The sequence below is a fragment of the Miscanthus floridulus genome, chromosome 15 (assembly GCF_019320115.1).
Source record: "Miscanthus floridulus cultivar M001 chromosome 15, ASM1932011v1, whole genome shotgun sequence".
NCBI lineage: Eukaryota > Viridiplantae > Streptophyta > Magnoliopsida > Poales > Poaceae > Miscanthus > Miscanthus floridulus.
This window is the reverse complement of record NC_089594.1, coordinates 85,947,498-85,962,508: the sequence shown is the minus strand read 5'-3', so window position 1 is coordinate 85,962,508 and position 15,011 is coordinate 85,947,498. Positions and strand designations below refer to the sequence as shown.

General features: G+C 41.6%; 1 protein-coding gene across 1 annotated transcript; it reads right to left on the bottom strand.

The window, feature by feature from the left end:
• Positions 1–11,317: 11,317 nt before the first annotated feature.
• On the bottom strand, positions 11,318–14,623 carry LOC136508820 (uncharacterized). Its single transcript, XM_066503598.1, has 2 exons — positions 13,240–14,623; positions 11,318–11,756 (listed from the first exon to the last, which is right to left on the bottom strand). Exons 1-2 carry the CDS (start codon positions 14,613–14,615, stop codon positions 11,708–11,710), a joined length of 1,425 nt encoding a protein of 474 aa, XP_066359695.1. The 5' UTR covers positions 14,616–14,623; the 3' UTR covers positions 11,318–11,707.
• Between the last annotated feature and the right edge of the window lie 388 nt (positions 14,624–15,011).

Here is a 15,011-nt window from a genome sequence, read left to right as displayed (position 1 = left end):
AGGCTCCAGCGTACAACAAGAAAAGGTATGCATTGGGCGGAGAGGAGAGAGTGGGATTGGATAGACACGAGACGAGACCACAGAGAGGAGAGGGAGTCGTACTGCTACTAACTCTGCCTGCCAGCGTAGAAGAAGAAGAAGGTCGAAGGAGACGGAGAGAGTCAACTTGGTGTATGGGTGGGTTGGTGGCAACGCAGAACAGCCGCAACAGCCAGTGCCAGTCTGCCAGAGGTAGGAGATGGTTGGGAAGTAGTGGAGCGCTACTAAAATATAAATATAGGCCTAAGTTTTTTCACCCTCTCTTTATCACATCAATTTTTAGCCGCTTGCATGGAGCATTAAATATAGGTAAAAAAAATAACTAATTACACAGTTTAGTTGAAAATCACGAGATGAATCTTTTGAGCTTAGTTGGTCCACGATTGGACAATATTTACCAAATAAGACGAAAATACTACTATTCATCAGGTTGAAATTTTTTGCAATCTAAACATGCCCATAGTAGTAAAATCTCCCGTATCTTCTTCTTCACGTGCACGTGTAACAGTGTAAGCACCCCATTCTTATTTAGTCTTATGCTTACCTTCAAAATACTAAGCCGACACATTTTGAAATTGACAAAGTTATCACTGACACCACACCATCTCCTTGTGGATAAACATATTATCCATAACTAAAAAAATAGCACCATTAAAAAAATAGCACCGCCTTAAACCATGTCCACTCGTACAGGCATCGTGCGCCGCCCAAATGAGACAAATTTTCTAAAAAAAAAAAAATATGACAGCGAAGGCACTCCGTGCCATTGACAAAATGGCATATAAGATGAGTGACCTAGCCGGGCTGCAAACTCAAGGGGTTAAACTCAGCAGAGTGCTCGATTTCATTGCACCGTTTTCAAAAGTGAGGTGTAGGTATTAAAATGAAATAAAATCCATATCGCACACACAGTTTTACATGTAGACCCTGGTATTTAAATGTCAGCGCCACGCATGAGGTGGTGTTGTCTCAAAAAGTTGTGACAGTTAGAGCATCAGCAGTGTATATGATCGATCCTGGTTCTATCCCATGATTTGATGGCACTTGTTAAAAACGTAGCAATGTATAGAACCAACGTCGAATCTATAAATAGAGCCCACGACATTAAAAAAAGGCAGCCCAACTTGCAATCCTCGGTGACCAACAGGTCAACAGCGCCGGGTGCCGGTGCCTAATGGCCCCCACCCCTCCTTTCTTTACGAGATGATTCTGTGGCAGGAGAGAGAATGGTGGATGGGAGCGGGTTCTATCCATCGCACCTAGTTCTTCAACGAACCAGCGACGCAATGTATCGACCCAAGTCAATAAAAAATAGGACCGGCATAGAACCGCACACTGCGGACGCTAAGGCTAGCCAGTCCGCGCCATTGACAAAAACGTAAACGAAAGGCATAGAAGGTGACCCCTGCAGGTCTGCAAAAAAAAAAGGGGGGGGGGGGGGGGGGGGGGGGGGTGGCGGAATTGGGGGTTCAACCCAAATAGTGCAGGCAACATGTGATGTGATTGATTGTGTAAAAAAAAGCAGGTGATTGATGCTCATTAATTATAAATTATTTGGTAGTGGTTCTGGTGGTTGGCCAGATTCCAAGTCGACATTTTCCTATGTTCACTTCAGGACATTTGATTGATGATCCAAATGCGGCATGGTTTTACCTTTACACACTCATTTTTAGTTTGTTGTGGTACTTTGCTTCATACACCTCTATATCTATTAGGGGCGATAAAAGGTCGTCTAATTTTTCCTTCATTATTAGTAATAATGTCTTGGTTCACTTTTTTTTTGCCACCATTTCAAATGTATATATGGCACACCTATCTACTACCTCCATTTTTCTTTATAAGGTCCATCGATATGACTTGGGTTTCCAAAATTACATTTTGACCATTTATGTATTTCATATTGTATTATGTTTATAAATTCATTATGATAGTTGGATAACACATTTAATCACAAATCTAACCATATAAAGTATGTATTATAATAGTTCAGATATATAGTGCGTCCGAAAGAAGCTGGCCATTTGAGTTCTCGAGTATCTGATTCGGCATAACTGCTACTAGTATTTATAGCTACTTATTATTTTAGTTCTCATTTTTTCCACTCCATCCTCTTCTAAAATTGTTGTAGCTCCTCCTGTTGTTCCCCTAAAAGAAAAGATATGGTAGCTTTATGGTTGAATCCTAAGCCCTAAAACCCTAAACCCTCAACCATTTGGATATGTGTCCATGCATGCATGTATGTATATAAAATCTTATGTTTCTACTATGTTTAACAAAGAAAACGGTTACAGAGGGGCACTAGCTATTGCACACATGAAGAGCTCGCTTAATTATATTATTGTGGTACTTCTCTCTAGATAAAGGTCTTCGTAGAAAACCGTACCATCATTAAGATGGCATCAGCACCTTTGAAGCTAGGGATTGACCCATAGTCTAGGGTTCTCCGTCATTGTAGTCTAGGGTGCTCATTGAGGTTGAGCTCCTGCGGTTCTCTTGTTTTTAAATATGCACCAGAGGACCACTCTGTGTGTGATCATGGAATAAAGTGACATGACACATGAACAAAAGTTTCCCCAGCTCCTCTGTTTTCCTTGCAAACAACTGAATATGTAGTAGTATTTACCAAGACCCGGCCTACAGCAAACTTAGGCTAACACTCATATATTCTATATGGAGTAACAAACATCAGATCCCTAACTGACTGGCAGTCTTATTGTGATCTCTTCCTTTTGAACATGATGACTGACTCAGCAGCAGGATCCTATCTTACCAACAAACCCAACACACACACACACACACACACACACACACACACACACACACACACACACACACACACACACACACACACACACACACACACACACACACACACACACTGCGGCTGGCCATAGAATAACTTATTCTGTGGTCACTTTGAGTTACGATAATTACCATGCTAATTTACGAGATTACAGTAACTTCTTACTAAGTGATTTACTATAAAATTATCGTAAATATCATCATGAATTGTAGTAACACGAGTATCGTAAATATATATTCATGTTATCGTAAATTGGTACAAATATTATCGTAAATCAAGGTGGCTATAGAATAAGTTATTCTATGGTCAGTTGCAGAATAGCCTTACCCTATATATATATATATATATATATATATATATATATATATATATATATATATATATATATATATATATATATATATATATATGTTACTTCATATGTTTATGTGATAGCTCAAGTGCTTGATGTTTGATCACCTAAGTAACTTAGATCAACATAGGATCATAAATGAGTTAGGGTTTGTGTTTATCATTTAGTCAAAATATGCTTCAAAGTGTTTAAATTAGGTTTTAAGCCCTTTTCATGATGCTGTTTTGACCAAAATGTAATTATAATTTTTGTACCTTTTCTGAGGTTTGACCCTAAATAAAAGTTGAAGTACTGGTTGTGTACTACAAACTTTGTTTAAGGATCAAGGATCAGATACACTTCTAACATGTTCAAACTGTAGCCACAAATCTCAATCTAGTGCTGTTTTGAATCTCTGGAAGAAATTCTGAGATTAGCAGTTAACAAGTTCAATGTTTGGGAATTTATCCAATCAATTTTTATAAATAAAATTTGTACAACTTTGCTTCTATGAATTGGTGTGATGTTTGCACTTTGATATTGAGCTATTGATTGGATTGTTTGATCAAAGTTTAGCTATTAAATAAATTGCCAAATTAGCAAATCAATTCATTTGTAGCCTTGTTAACTGATTGAAGTTTTTCAGTTTCAAGGTTAGATTTTCAAAAATTAATATCTTTCAAACTATCAAGAATTAGACTTTCAACCTTTAAGCAATGTTCGAGAACTCTCTAAGCTCTGAAATGTTTAGTAAGGGAGTTTTAGCTTTGGACTTTTGGATAGAGAGATAGAGAAAGGGAAAGTAGCTCGGTCAGGCTGCTACAGTGCCGTGCCGATCAGCAGCCTGTCTGCTTACCGGCGACTGTCGTCGACGGTGTCCTTCTCGTCAGTTCGCCGTTTAAGCGACGCCATCACCGTGAACAGAGCCGAACCTTGCTGGCAGCCCTGGAGAAGCCTCGCCGCGCCATTCAATGCCCAGTGCCGGCCAACTCCTTCTTCTCTTCCTTTTTCTCTCACCGCCGGCCATTCATCGCTGTAGGCAGCAATTGGCCATCACTGCTCGCTCTCCATTCAATTGCTTGCACCCGTAGATTCGCCACACTTCACTCTTCCACCCCCTCCTAGCTTTGCCGTCCAATTTTGAAGGTAAAGCTCTCGGGCCACGCAGCCGCCATGGGCGCCATGGCCGCCGAGCTCGTGCTTGCCGTGGCCAGCGCGTTCCAGTATTCCTCCTCTACCCCCATCTCTTGTTTTAGCTTTTATATAGGTCGTGTTTGCTTAAATCTAAATCGGTTGATTGTTTTAAGCTTTTCTCTCGCCGGAACGGCAAGCACCGTCGCCGTGCTCTGAGTGCCGCACCGCCCCGCACGTGGCCGCGCCCTGCTGCAGCCTCGCTAGACCAATTACCGAGACCTAGAGCATCGCACGGTCACTCTAAAGCTTATGCGCGCGTGTGCCGGCGGCTTCTTCACCGGAGCCGGCAGGCACGTCGCCAAGCCGCGCCGCCATAGCCGTCGCCGCCATGGTTAGGGACTGTTATAGGTTCAACCAGTTACCTTGATCGATGCGGGAGGTTGATAGGAGCACAATGGTGCCAACCTCTTCGCCGGAGATCTCGCCACCGGCGAGATTTGGCCGGTCAAAGCCGCCCATGTCCCTGTGCCTGTGACAGGTGGGACCGGTTGACCTTGGGTCCCGGCTGTCAGCCACTCCGGGTGTGTATGGACTGGGTGCACCTAGCTTCGGTTAGGTTGTGAATAGTTTGTTTTGTCTTTTTCTTTTTCCAGATTTTGATTCAAACTTCAAAAATTCATAACTTGAGCTAGGAAAATCCAAAATTGATGAATCAAATTTTGTTAGCTTTGTTTTTCTGTACTCTACATATTAGAGTCATAAAATGTTATGTTTGGCAACTTTTTATACACTGTTTTATTTACCTAATTAAATGATCATTTAACTTTGCAAAAAATGATATCTAGAGTTCTATTTATCCAAAAATTGTGAAACCAAGTTTGTTAACTTTGTTCTATTATTCTCCAGTTAAGAAAAATATAAAACCTACTGTTTGCCCAATTTTCATATGTAGTATTATTTTCATAGTAAATTTGTATGTTTAATTTATATTCTTTGTATCTTATGATGTATATATCCAAATGATATGAAAATTTTATAGTATATTGATTACAACAGGTATGTACTGCTGTATTTCCAGAATACCAGATTTGTGCAGCAGCTGGTCTTTTCCTTTTATACCTCGTTGTTATATACATATATATACAAAGATGAATGTGCTAATAATAGAAAAGGAATGCAATTTTTAACTTGTCCATATATGCTACTTGTTGCTTGCCTAGCTCCCACCTTGTTATGATGAGTGGATATGTGATCATGTTGTGGTATTTTGTGAAACCTTGTTGATGTACTAAATACACACAAAACTAATGTTTTCTAGATGAATTGAAATAATTAACTTCTCTACCGGAGAAGAGATATGCACGTACTCGGTAAAATATTTCATTGTAAGCAACATCTTGTTACCCTTTATGTTGTTAAAACAATACTAGTATTCTATGATGTTAGGGCTGCATAAGTGCATCTTGATTTCCATATCATGGCATCATCATCTTGCATCATTTTATGCATTCTCTTTATTTATGCATCGCTTACATACATATAGGATTGGAAGAGGAACTTCCAGTCAAGTACGTGACCGTCGAGGAGGAGAACCCTCAGGAGTTGCCACCCAAAGACGAAGGACATACCTCTGACTCACTTCCGGAGTGCTCGAACCACGGACCCTCCACTTTTCGCCGAGGCAAGCCCCGGACATTTCACTTTCCTATCTATCTCTGTTTTAAATTACACTTGAGTAATGTTAAACTTTAGTTATGCATTAAGTTGCTAGGTGTTGATTGGTAACCGTTGCTGCATCTCGTACCTTGACCAGAAAAATTTATCACCCTTTCTAACTAGATATAGACCGCTCTATGCTTAGTTATGCTTAGACCGGTAGAAGCCAGGTGATTCCTGTCACCTGCGAGATATAGGTGGTCACTTGTCCAATTGAGAAACCATAGATTCATATGGAGATTAATAATTGGTGACCGGGCGGGATCCTCGGTTGTTGTTGTTGATGTCTCAGGCTCGACCTGTGTTTTGATTCCGTCTGTGTCAATTAAGGACCGCTTCGTTGTTGGACCTTGGTTGAGATTGAACATACCTTCACATAACGGCTGGATAACTCGTTCTGACTGTGAAACTAAATGGCTCGTTCGAGATGAGTCATTGGACTGTTAGCATTTCTGGGAGGGGAGCCTGAAGGAAGGGGACTGGTCCAAGACCATGTTTGCTACGGGCTACGGGCTACGGGCAATTCATGTGAGGACGTAGGATCATAAGTTTTACGAAACGGTCCAAATTCACCACCGAATGGAGTGAACGGTGACTCACGCGAGTGTTGCTAACTTGTGGGAGTGTGTGATATGGGCTTTACACAGCTGGTGTAATCGATTCGAATCGCCGCCTCTTTCGGATAGTGAGAAACTTATACTCCAGCAGTCGTAGTAAATACTTGGCATATGATTTTAGCAATTGAATCATGATTGGTTACTATTCTCTATAAATGGGCACCATTCTTTATAATTGATTAATATTCTCTATAATTCAATTTTGTGGTGTAAGATAGTGCTGATGTAGTTCTAAATAGCTAAATCTTCAATCCTGCAGCTAAAATTTGAAAGTAAGGATTACTTTAGTAAGCTCTTTTGCAAAGTATTGCTATCCAACTCACACCACCATATCTAGCCTTACATATCCTTGGAGTCTTTTATTTTAACATCTGTCGTGTAAGTCTTGCTAAGTACAATTACTCAGGGTTTTATTCCCTTCGTTGCAGGTGACACTCTGTATGAAGGTTATTGTATCACTTGCTTTAGTCCCGCGATGGACACCGATGAATAAAGGCCGTGTTCTTATACTTTTCTATCATGCTTTTGTTGGAGGTGGTTTGATAAATTGGCAATGTATTTAGACTTATGACAATAATGTAGTTTCAAAACTATGTTGCTTTCTTGTATCATATTTGAATTTGGTATTGTAATAAGTAATGTGAACTCGGTTTGTATCTTAAACTTCCGCTGTGAACTCTATGTATTATGACGCATGTTGTTTCCCTTAATCATGTACGAATTGGGCGGCTCTGTCACAGCGCCCACCCTTGACGTCGGCCAACAACGGCACCCTAGCCATGGCCGCGTGGCTTGTCCATGGCCTCATCCCTTGTCGAAAGTTGGCAGCGCTCGATGGTGGCAAAGGACACAAGCAAGGCAACGAAAGTCGGGGCATAGAGCAGCAGCATCTCGAGTCGACTCAGCAGCAGGACCATGTCGTTACTGACACGCTAGAACTTAGAGTAGGCTAGGTTCTCATCGTGGAACATCGACGGAAATGGCCAAGAAGGCCATCGCGATGGCGCACGCAGCCGAGGCCCCACCACAAAACCGCGACAAAAAGAGAAAAAAATGTCTGAATGGATTTGAAAATAGTTTAGGGCTCTCAATGAAAAATTGTTTACTAGCTTTTTATTAATTTTTAAAGTAATCATATCAAATAAAAATTATAAAATACATAATAATAAATCACACAAGTATTAGAAAATGAAACGAACTTTATATTTTCTATAAACAAGATCTACACGATATACGTGACAAAGATCATGAAGCGAGCTTTATATTTTCTATGTAATTATATTTCTAGATTTCTTAATATGTTCATCTAATCCGCAAACCATGTGTGTGGTCATATACATAGATAAAAATTTGTGACCCCCGTGCAACGCACATGCATCTATCTAGTTAAACCAAATAACACAAACTTCATCAGTCATTGCAACATTGTAGGGCTCCCACAGCTCATGCCACCACAGGTGCAGCCCGGCGTCGCAGATGAGAGCACGGCGGGCACGCCCACCCCTAGCGACATGACACCTATTGACGGTCATTATTGCAAACATAAACCGTCAATTTAACTTGCATTTATCCTTAATCTTAATCACCAAAATAGGTATAGGTATAGAGGTTTATACTAAGTATTTCCACGAGTTTTGGTGAATCTGTGAATGCAGGAGGATTTAATCAGAAAACAGGACAGAAGGACCCAATGTCATACACATCAAGTATATAAACCAATGTCAACAAATGTGCAAACACGAATATCTATGATCCTGGGGAGTGGACCCACCTGTCTGCAAAAGATGGGGCCAAATGGTGCTAGAAGGGGCCGACCGGCACAACCGATAGGCCGGTCGGCCTATGAGAGGCCCATTCGACCTCTCCTTCGTACGTTGATTTCCCACCGCCTTTAAGATATAATCTACGCCGTTGCTTAAGGTCGGTTCGTATCGAGGGTCCAGATTTGACGTTGCTATGGACTCATAGGGCCACAAGACTCCTAGTTCCCCCTATAAAAGGACCCCCAGACACCTTCCAGGGAGGCATCCATTGAGAGCCATCTCTCATTCAGATCAAGATACACCACAAGAGAGAAATCTCTACAAAGCTCTCAAGAGGTAGAAGTAGAATAGTTAAGTTGAGAGTTAGGGAGAGTTAGCTATGCTCAGGTTCTAGAGTAAAGAAAAATGTATATAGCATGTAATGAAATATCTTATTAAAGAGTCTTAGTCCCCCACCCTTTCATAGAAAAGCATGTAAGGCTTGCAACCAAGAACTTCATTAAGTGTGGCTTCTCTAATATGACCATCGCTTGCATAAAACCAAGATTTACTTTCACTGTTGTGCTGCTTTGGACCTTCCATCTTATTAGCTCTAACATATGAAATATAATGAGGTCTTCCTGCCGGGTCTCCTATGTGCTCTACAACTCCAACTAATTGATACAATGTGTTGCTCTCCATGCGTCTGAATCAATGATGATCAATGCCTCAGAAGAGGTTACAAAAATACAAAAAAAAGAACATGTAAATCATAACAATTAACTTGGAGATGGAGAAGGAAAATTGTACCTTTGTTTCATAAACCCTCGGATGTTAAACATTTCCTTAAAGCACACATTCACTTCCAATTTCTTAGTCTCAGTAGAAGAGACAAATTCATAGGCATGTAAAGTGACAATCAAGACAGGTGGAGCCTTGACTACGAGAATTTTTTGCTCTGCTTTTCTTTTAGCCTTACAATGTGGGCATGGCCAGTCTTCAGATAGCTCCACTTTCTTAGTATATGAAGCCCACAACTCCTCAATGGATACTTCAACTCTTCGAATGGGGAGTGACATGTCAAGAAATTTTTCTTCAGGTGTAGACTTATGAGGGCATTGAGTGATGGATATGGTATTAGATACACTGCCCCGAAATAGAGAATTGACACTGGTATCCATTGGCTTATGTGCTTGAGCTTCCTCCTCCATATTTAATTGATCAAGAAAAACAATAAGAAACTCATTGCTATCTTCCTCTCTTCTGGGCTCTAATTGAGGACATAGTTCGAAGATACTTGTCAAAAGGTTTTTTGGCTCAAGTGGAACTTGTGCATCGTATAAAGTATTTTTCTGGATAAAAAGCTTCTTCAAAGAAGAAATAAGGGGCCCTGTGGGGACATTCGGTCCTAGCATAGAGCGAAGGGAATCAAGTGACAGCAGACATTGGAGCGCTGCCTTAAAGAAACATGAATTACCAAGAAATTCTCCTATGTGTGTTACTATTCATAACTCTTATTATTATCAACACTTATCCTCATTTTAGTTTAGTTGATATACTAGTTAATAGATACATGATGGTGAACTATCAACGTTTTTAACCATTGTTTCCCTGTGGATTAATATGATACCTTGGAATACTCCCGGGTGAAAGCTACAGCAGTATCCGTGCGCTTGTGGATTTATCTGTGTGCGTTTAAAAATACGAACAAGTTTTATGGCGTCATTGCCGGGAAAACAATTGGCTTAAAGATTTTGATATTGATCTTGATGTCTACTAATCTAGTTATCACTAGCTTTTGTGGGATTACCCCTGTTCTGTTGAATTGTGAAAAATGTAGGCCAATAGACATTGTTTCGACCTTCTGGCGAGTTTCCACAAAGAAGAAAAGAAGATAAACATTGAAGAACCCAGGGTGCCTGAACATTCATGATCCATCAACATTGGAACCCTGCACCATGTGTAGATTGGAGAAAAGGTCGTCGTCACAAGTATTCAAATCACATCCCATGTGACGAACAAAGACGTTGCATTACTCACAAATTCCATTGTGAGTCATGGTGAGTTTGATCAAGAAAGGTGAGATAGTCTTACTCATGGACTTTAAATTTGATGAGTAATTATCTTTTTAATTTTTGCATTCCATTGTATGTTTATTCGAATAATTCATGCATATATTTCGTTTAGTTTAAGTTTTCTCATCCACAGCATGTTTAGTTCCCTGCATACATCCATATCGCTTGCATCTAAAGAAAAAAATGACATGAAAAAATCTCCATTGTTCAGCAGTAGTTAAGGGAAGGTGGAAAAAAAGGGATAAAATTTTAGCTCTTTAATATTTGGTATATAGAAAAGAAAGAGATGCACCGTGTATGTGTTTTCCTCAAATGGAGAAGAGGTATGGCAGCCATTGTCGCCTTCCAATCCCGTGCAAATTCAAGAACACAAGGGTAGCAGAACTGCAGTGTTTTATGCTAATCACGGAGTGTTTGATCAAGGGGAATGCAGGGGGTGTGAACATTGGCCACATCTGTGGCACTCAGATTTTGCAGCTTAAGGGGAAATATGTGTTATCGCTATCAAGGCATTTGGCTACTGGAATGGGACAAAGAAATGATGTTGATAACGTGTGTGAGAAAAGGGGCACCCAGCCAAAGCCTATTTATCAATTGAACTGGAATGCGAAGTACAAGGTGACGGTAAGGATTCTGATGATGCTCCTACAGATTTGGTGTGTTTTGCACTCAGAGAAGGCTACAAGGTGATGGTAAGGATTCTGATGACGTTCCTACAGCTTTGGTGTGTTTGGCACTCAGAGGCATCAACTGTGCATTACTCTGCTCTTGTATACATTCTGCGGCACCAATTACTATGCCCAGGAAACCATGCAATTGCAACCCTTTGTCCACATAGCCAAAGACACTAGAAAGGTATAAATATCCAATTTCTCCACATATCCAAAGAGACAAGAAGCTGGGAGGGATCTGCAGGGACCCTCGGAAAATCCTGAACATACAATGGCCATTCATCCACAAAATAACAGTCCTCACATAGCTAGCATACGACATAGTACTCGACGACCAATAAATATAGTCCCAATGCAAGCTAAGTTAATACAAGTCCAATAATGCAACACCCCATAGACATCTCGGGTGAGGTGTGAAGGGCTTTATTTCAGCTTGCAGACCAATTTAGTCACCCACCATGCTAACAAGTGTCTTTTGTGCTTGACGGCCATGTCTTGTTGCTTCCAAGTTCAGAGTTAGGCTGCAGAGGCACGCACACCCTTCCCTGGAACTTCTAGCATGATGGATGGTCCCAAAATTTAGCTTGATAGATGGTCCCAACTTGTTGCATCAGCATTCTCCCAAGATCTGTTTCCGGTACAAGAGTGCATCTTAGTTAAGAAATGCCTTGGTGGGCAAACAATGATTAGATTGTAAGTATCTATCTACTCATAGAAGTTACATAGGTAAAAGACCCACAAGTGTAATTCCATTGAAAAACAGAGTGGTCAAACAATTGTTCTGCACTTCATGACAGTAGCATTAACATCACACTATATTTTTCTGACTGAGTAGTATTTGTCAGGAACTTGAAAATGGTACTTTGTTGTATTGTCATTTTTTGTGATAGGAGCCAGCATAGGCTCCTTCGGATCTTTAGTCAGGGTGACCAACTCTAGACTAGGCAAACTAGCCTGTCTTTTGCTTATTCTGTGTTAGGGAAATAATTTAGGTTTCCAATGAAAACGGATGAAAACTAAACAGCAAAAGCAGCAAGCATGCCCATGAACCAAAAGAAAACATTGCTTCATTGGTGCACATTCTCGCATTTCTGGCAATAATCCAGAATGGCAATTGGACAACTGAGAAATGGTATGTAGAACTGAGAAATAAGCCAACTACAAGAATTATTTGGCTCCTTAGCTGTGGTCAAAAATTAAAATTACAGGGTTTGACAGCTATTATACCAATATATTACTTACTGTGTTTAATGGAAATCATATTAGTTCTGATGAAAAAATATAAAACTAAAAGGCAAATAAAAAATATGTAGTATACATGCACATAGTTGTGCACATTTTGGAACATTTTAACAATGACCAATAAGGGTGAGTTACACAAGATGGCGTGCATGATGCAACACATGAAAGATGAATCCTGGCTATGAGATAGGATAATAGATATTTGGTACCCATGAACAAACTGCTGAACCATATCATCATTCAGATACAGCACGCTATAAGCAATTTATAAGAAAAACTTCTGGGAGAAGGGTCGCTGTAAGCAGTTAAGAAGAAAAACTTCCAGGAGAAGGGTTTTACTCCATCTGATAGAGAATAATGAATTGAAGTGGAGATGACTTCTTTGGATGATGAAATGAAGCATTCCTTTATATGTTGCCAAAAAGAAATTACAGAATGAAGATGCAGGAGGGGGAGAAGTGCTAGTTTTGCAGATGTAAATGTAAAGGATAGAAGATTTATCAATGGAGGTAAAATATTAACAATCACAAGGCAAATAGTTTGTTGGAAAACAATAGACCAGTCAGATCTAAAGAATACTATGAGCACAGATTTGAATAAATAATGACTAATAATGAAAACCAGAATCAAAATGAACGTTATAACACATTATACCAAGATGTTACTGCATAACATAACTAATGTGAATAAATAATGACTACTAATGAAAACCAGAATCAAAATGAACGATATAACACCTTATACTGTGATGTTAGAAGCATAACATAATTAATAAAACATAAATGGTCCTGCCAGATAACAAACCTACATTTTAGTCTTACTTTGTATGTACTATGTTGGCCCAAAACAGAGAACGCGAAAAAAATTACCTGGAGGAGGACCAAATGTCCAGATACTTCGAGATCCCACTTTGAAGGTAGGTGTGATTGTAACCAAGATACCTTCCAGAGCCAAAATAAGCCACATCTTTTATAGTCTTGTTCTTCATATCAACTGCAATCACCAATGCCTTGTCCTTATTGGGGACAGGTGTTTGCATGATGTGAACAACATCAGCATCCTGGAAGCTCAGGGCAGGGTAACCTGCGTGGAGTCTCTTCAAGGTTACCTTTGTATCTGTAACATGTTTCAGACTAGGCAGCATTTGGGCAAACTCCAGGCTGTCCACTGGGATCTCAGAAATATTGACAGCACAGTCCTCCTCCCAGACGTTCCCAGAACCAATGTCTGAAATTTTCATTTTCTTTGTTGTAGCCACCAAATCTTCAGCGCCACAGATGCGTCCACTGTCAGAGCTTGGTCTGACCATCTCGAAAAACTTGATGTGATCTCCAAAAACCATGATGTTCCGAGAATAGCGGGCATAACCCCTGAGCGGCTTGGGCACCTGTGGCAACGGTAGTGGGATGTAGCGAAGAATATGGTTGTCCGGGAGAAGAAGGTGACAGATAAGGATGCCCCGCCAGAGGTCGACCCAGCCCACTGAACCGGACTCACCTCCTATAGTAAGGACAGCATTTGGATATGCAAAATTGAAATTCTCCTTGGGTGAATAATCATAATCAATACGAGTCAACTTGGTGTTCCATGTTCCTGTCTTGGAGTTGTACAGGTGGAGATCATACTGCTCGTCGTCGTACTTAAAATCGGAGACCCTAACAAGCAGGGCGAGGTAGAACATATCTTGGTCGCGGCAACGCAGAAGCACAGCCTCGCGGTCACTGAACTCTAGGTCGTCCGGGATGGGTACCAGATTTAGTGACGGCGGCGTGTTCATGGTGCCGGCCTGGTAGACGAAGTAGTGGTGGTCCTCGCTGTTGAGGAGACATTGGTCGTCGTCTCGACGGCTGATGGTGACGACGGGGAAACGGAACAGGACGAGGTCGTCCTCCGAGTAGACGGCCTTGGGCAAGTTGCCGTACACGGAGGGCTGGAAGTCGGAGCAATCGAAAGTGAAGTAGGAGGCGCGCGGCGGGCTGGCCACCCAGAAGGTGACCAGGATGGTACGGCCGTCCTCCGTGAAGCCCTCGGCGGTGGTGCCGTTGGTGTGATGGCTGAGGTAGCCGTACGGGTCGAGGAGGATCGACCCAGGAGGAGGAGAGCCCGGATCATCGGCGTGGAGGTAGATAGGCGGAGGTATCTTGAGCAACCTTTCGGCGGAGAACGAGGCCATGGCGAGATCTGGAAGGTGGGGATCGGGGAGAGTGGACGCGGAGGAGAGAAGGTGGGGATCGGATCTGGCCATCTGGGCGGCGGCTTGGCTGGAGGTGGAAACCCTAGAGATATTTATTTGAAGACAAGAGAAGGGCAGGAGACGACGGTCACCGTTCGATCACAATCGCGTGGCCCCTACCGAGTGTGCGCTTTTTTACAATTTAGCCATTTTTTTCAAAAGTTTCTCACAAATAGACCCCTGCCGGAAAGAATTCAGAAAATGGACCCTTAGCTCGGCGCCATTAGGCGCCAGCGTCTCTGGCGCCGAGCTCCTTGGCACGGTGGATGACTTGCTGGGGGCTCGGCGCCATTCACTCTGAGCCTGCGTCAGAGTGAATGGCGCCGAGCCTTTAATACCTATTGGGTCCGCGCCTTTCCTCTCTTCCTCTCCCTCTCTCGCCCTAGGATAGCCGAGCTCCTCCGCCGT

What these genes read in the sequence shown, in the direction of transcription:
- LOC136508820 (XM_066503598.1), bottom strand. Translation starts at nt 14,615, where the DNA reads ATGGCCAGATCCGATCCCCACCTTCTCTCCTCCGCGTCCACTCTCCCC. An exon ending in GACATTTGGTCCTCCTCCAG is followed by an intron (nt 11,757 to 13,239) that starts GTAATTTTTTTC and finishes TACCGGAAACAG; the next exon opens with ATCTTGGGAGAATGCTGATG.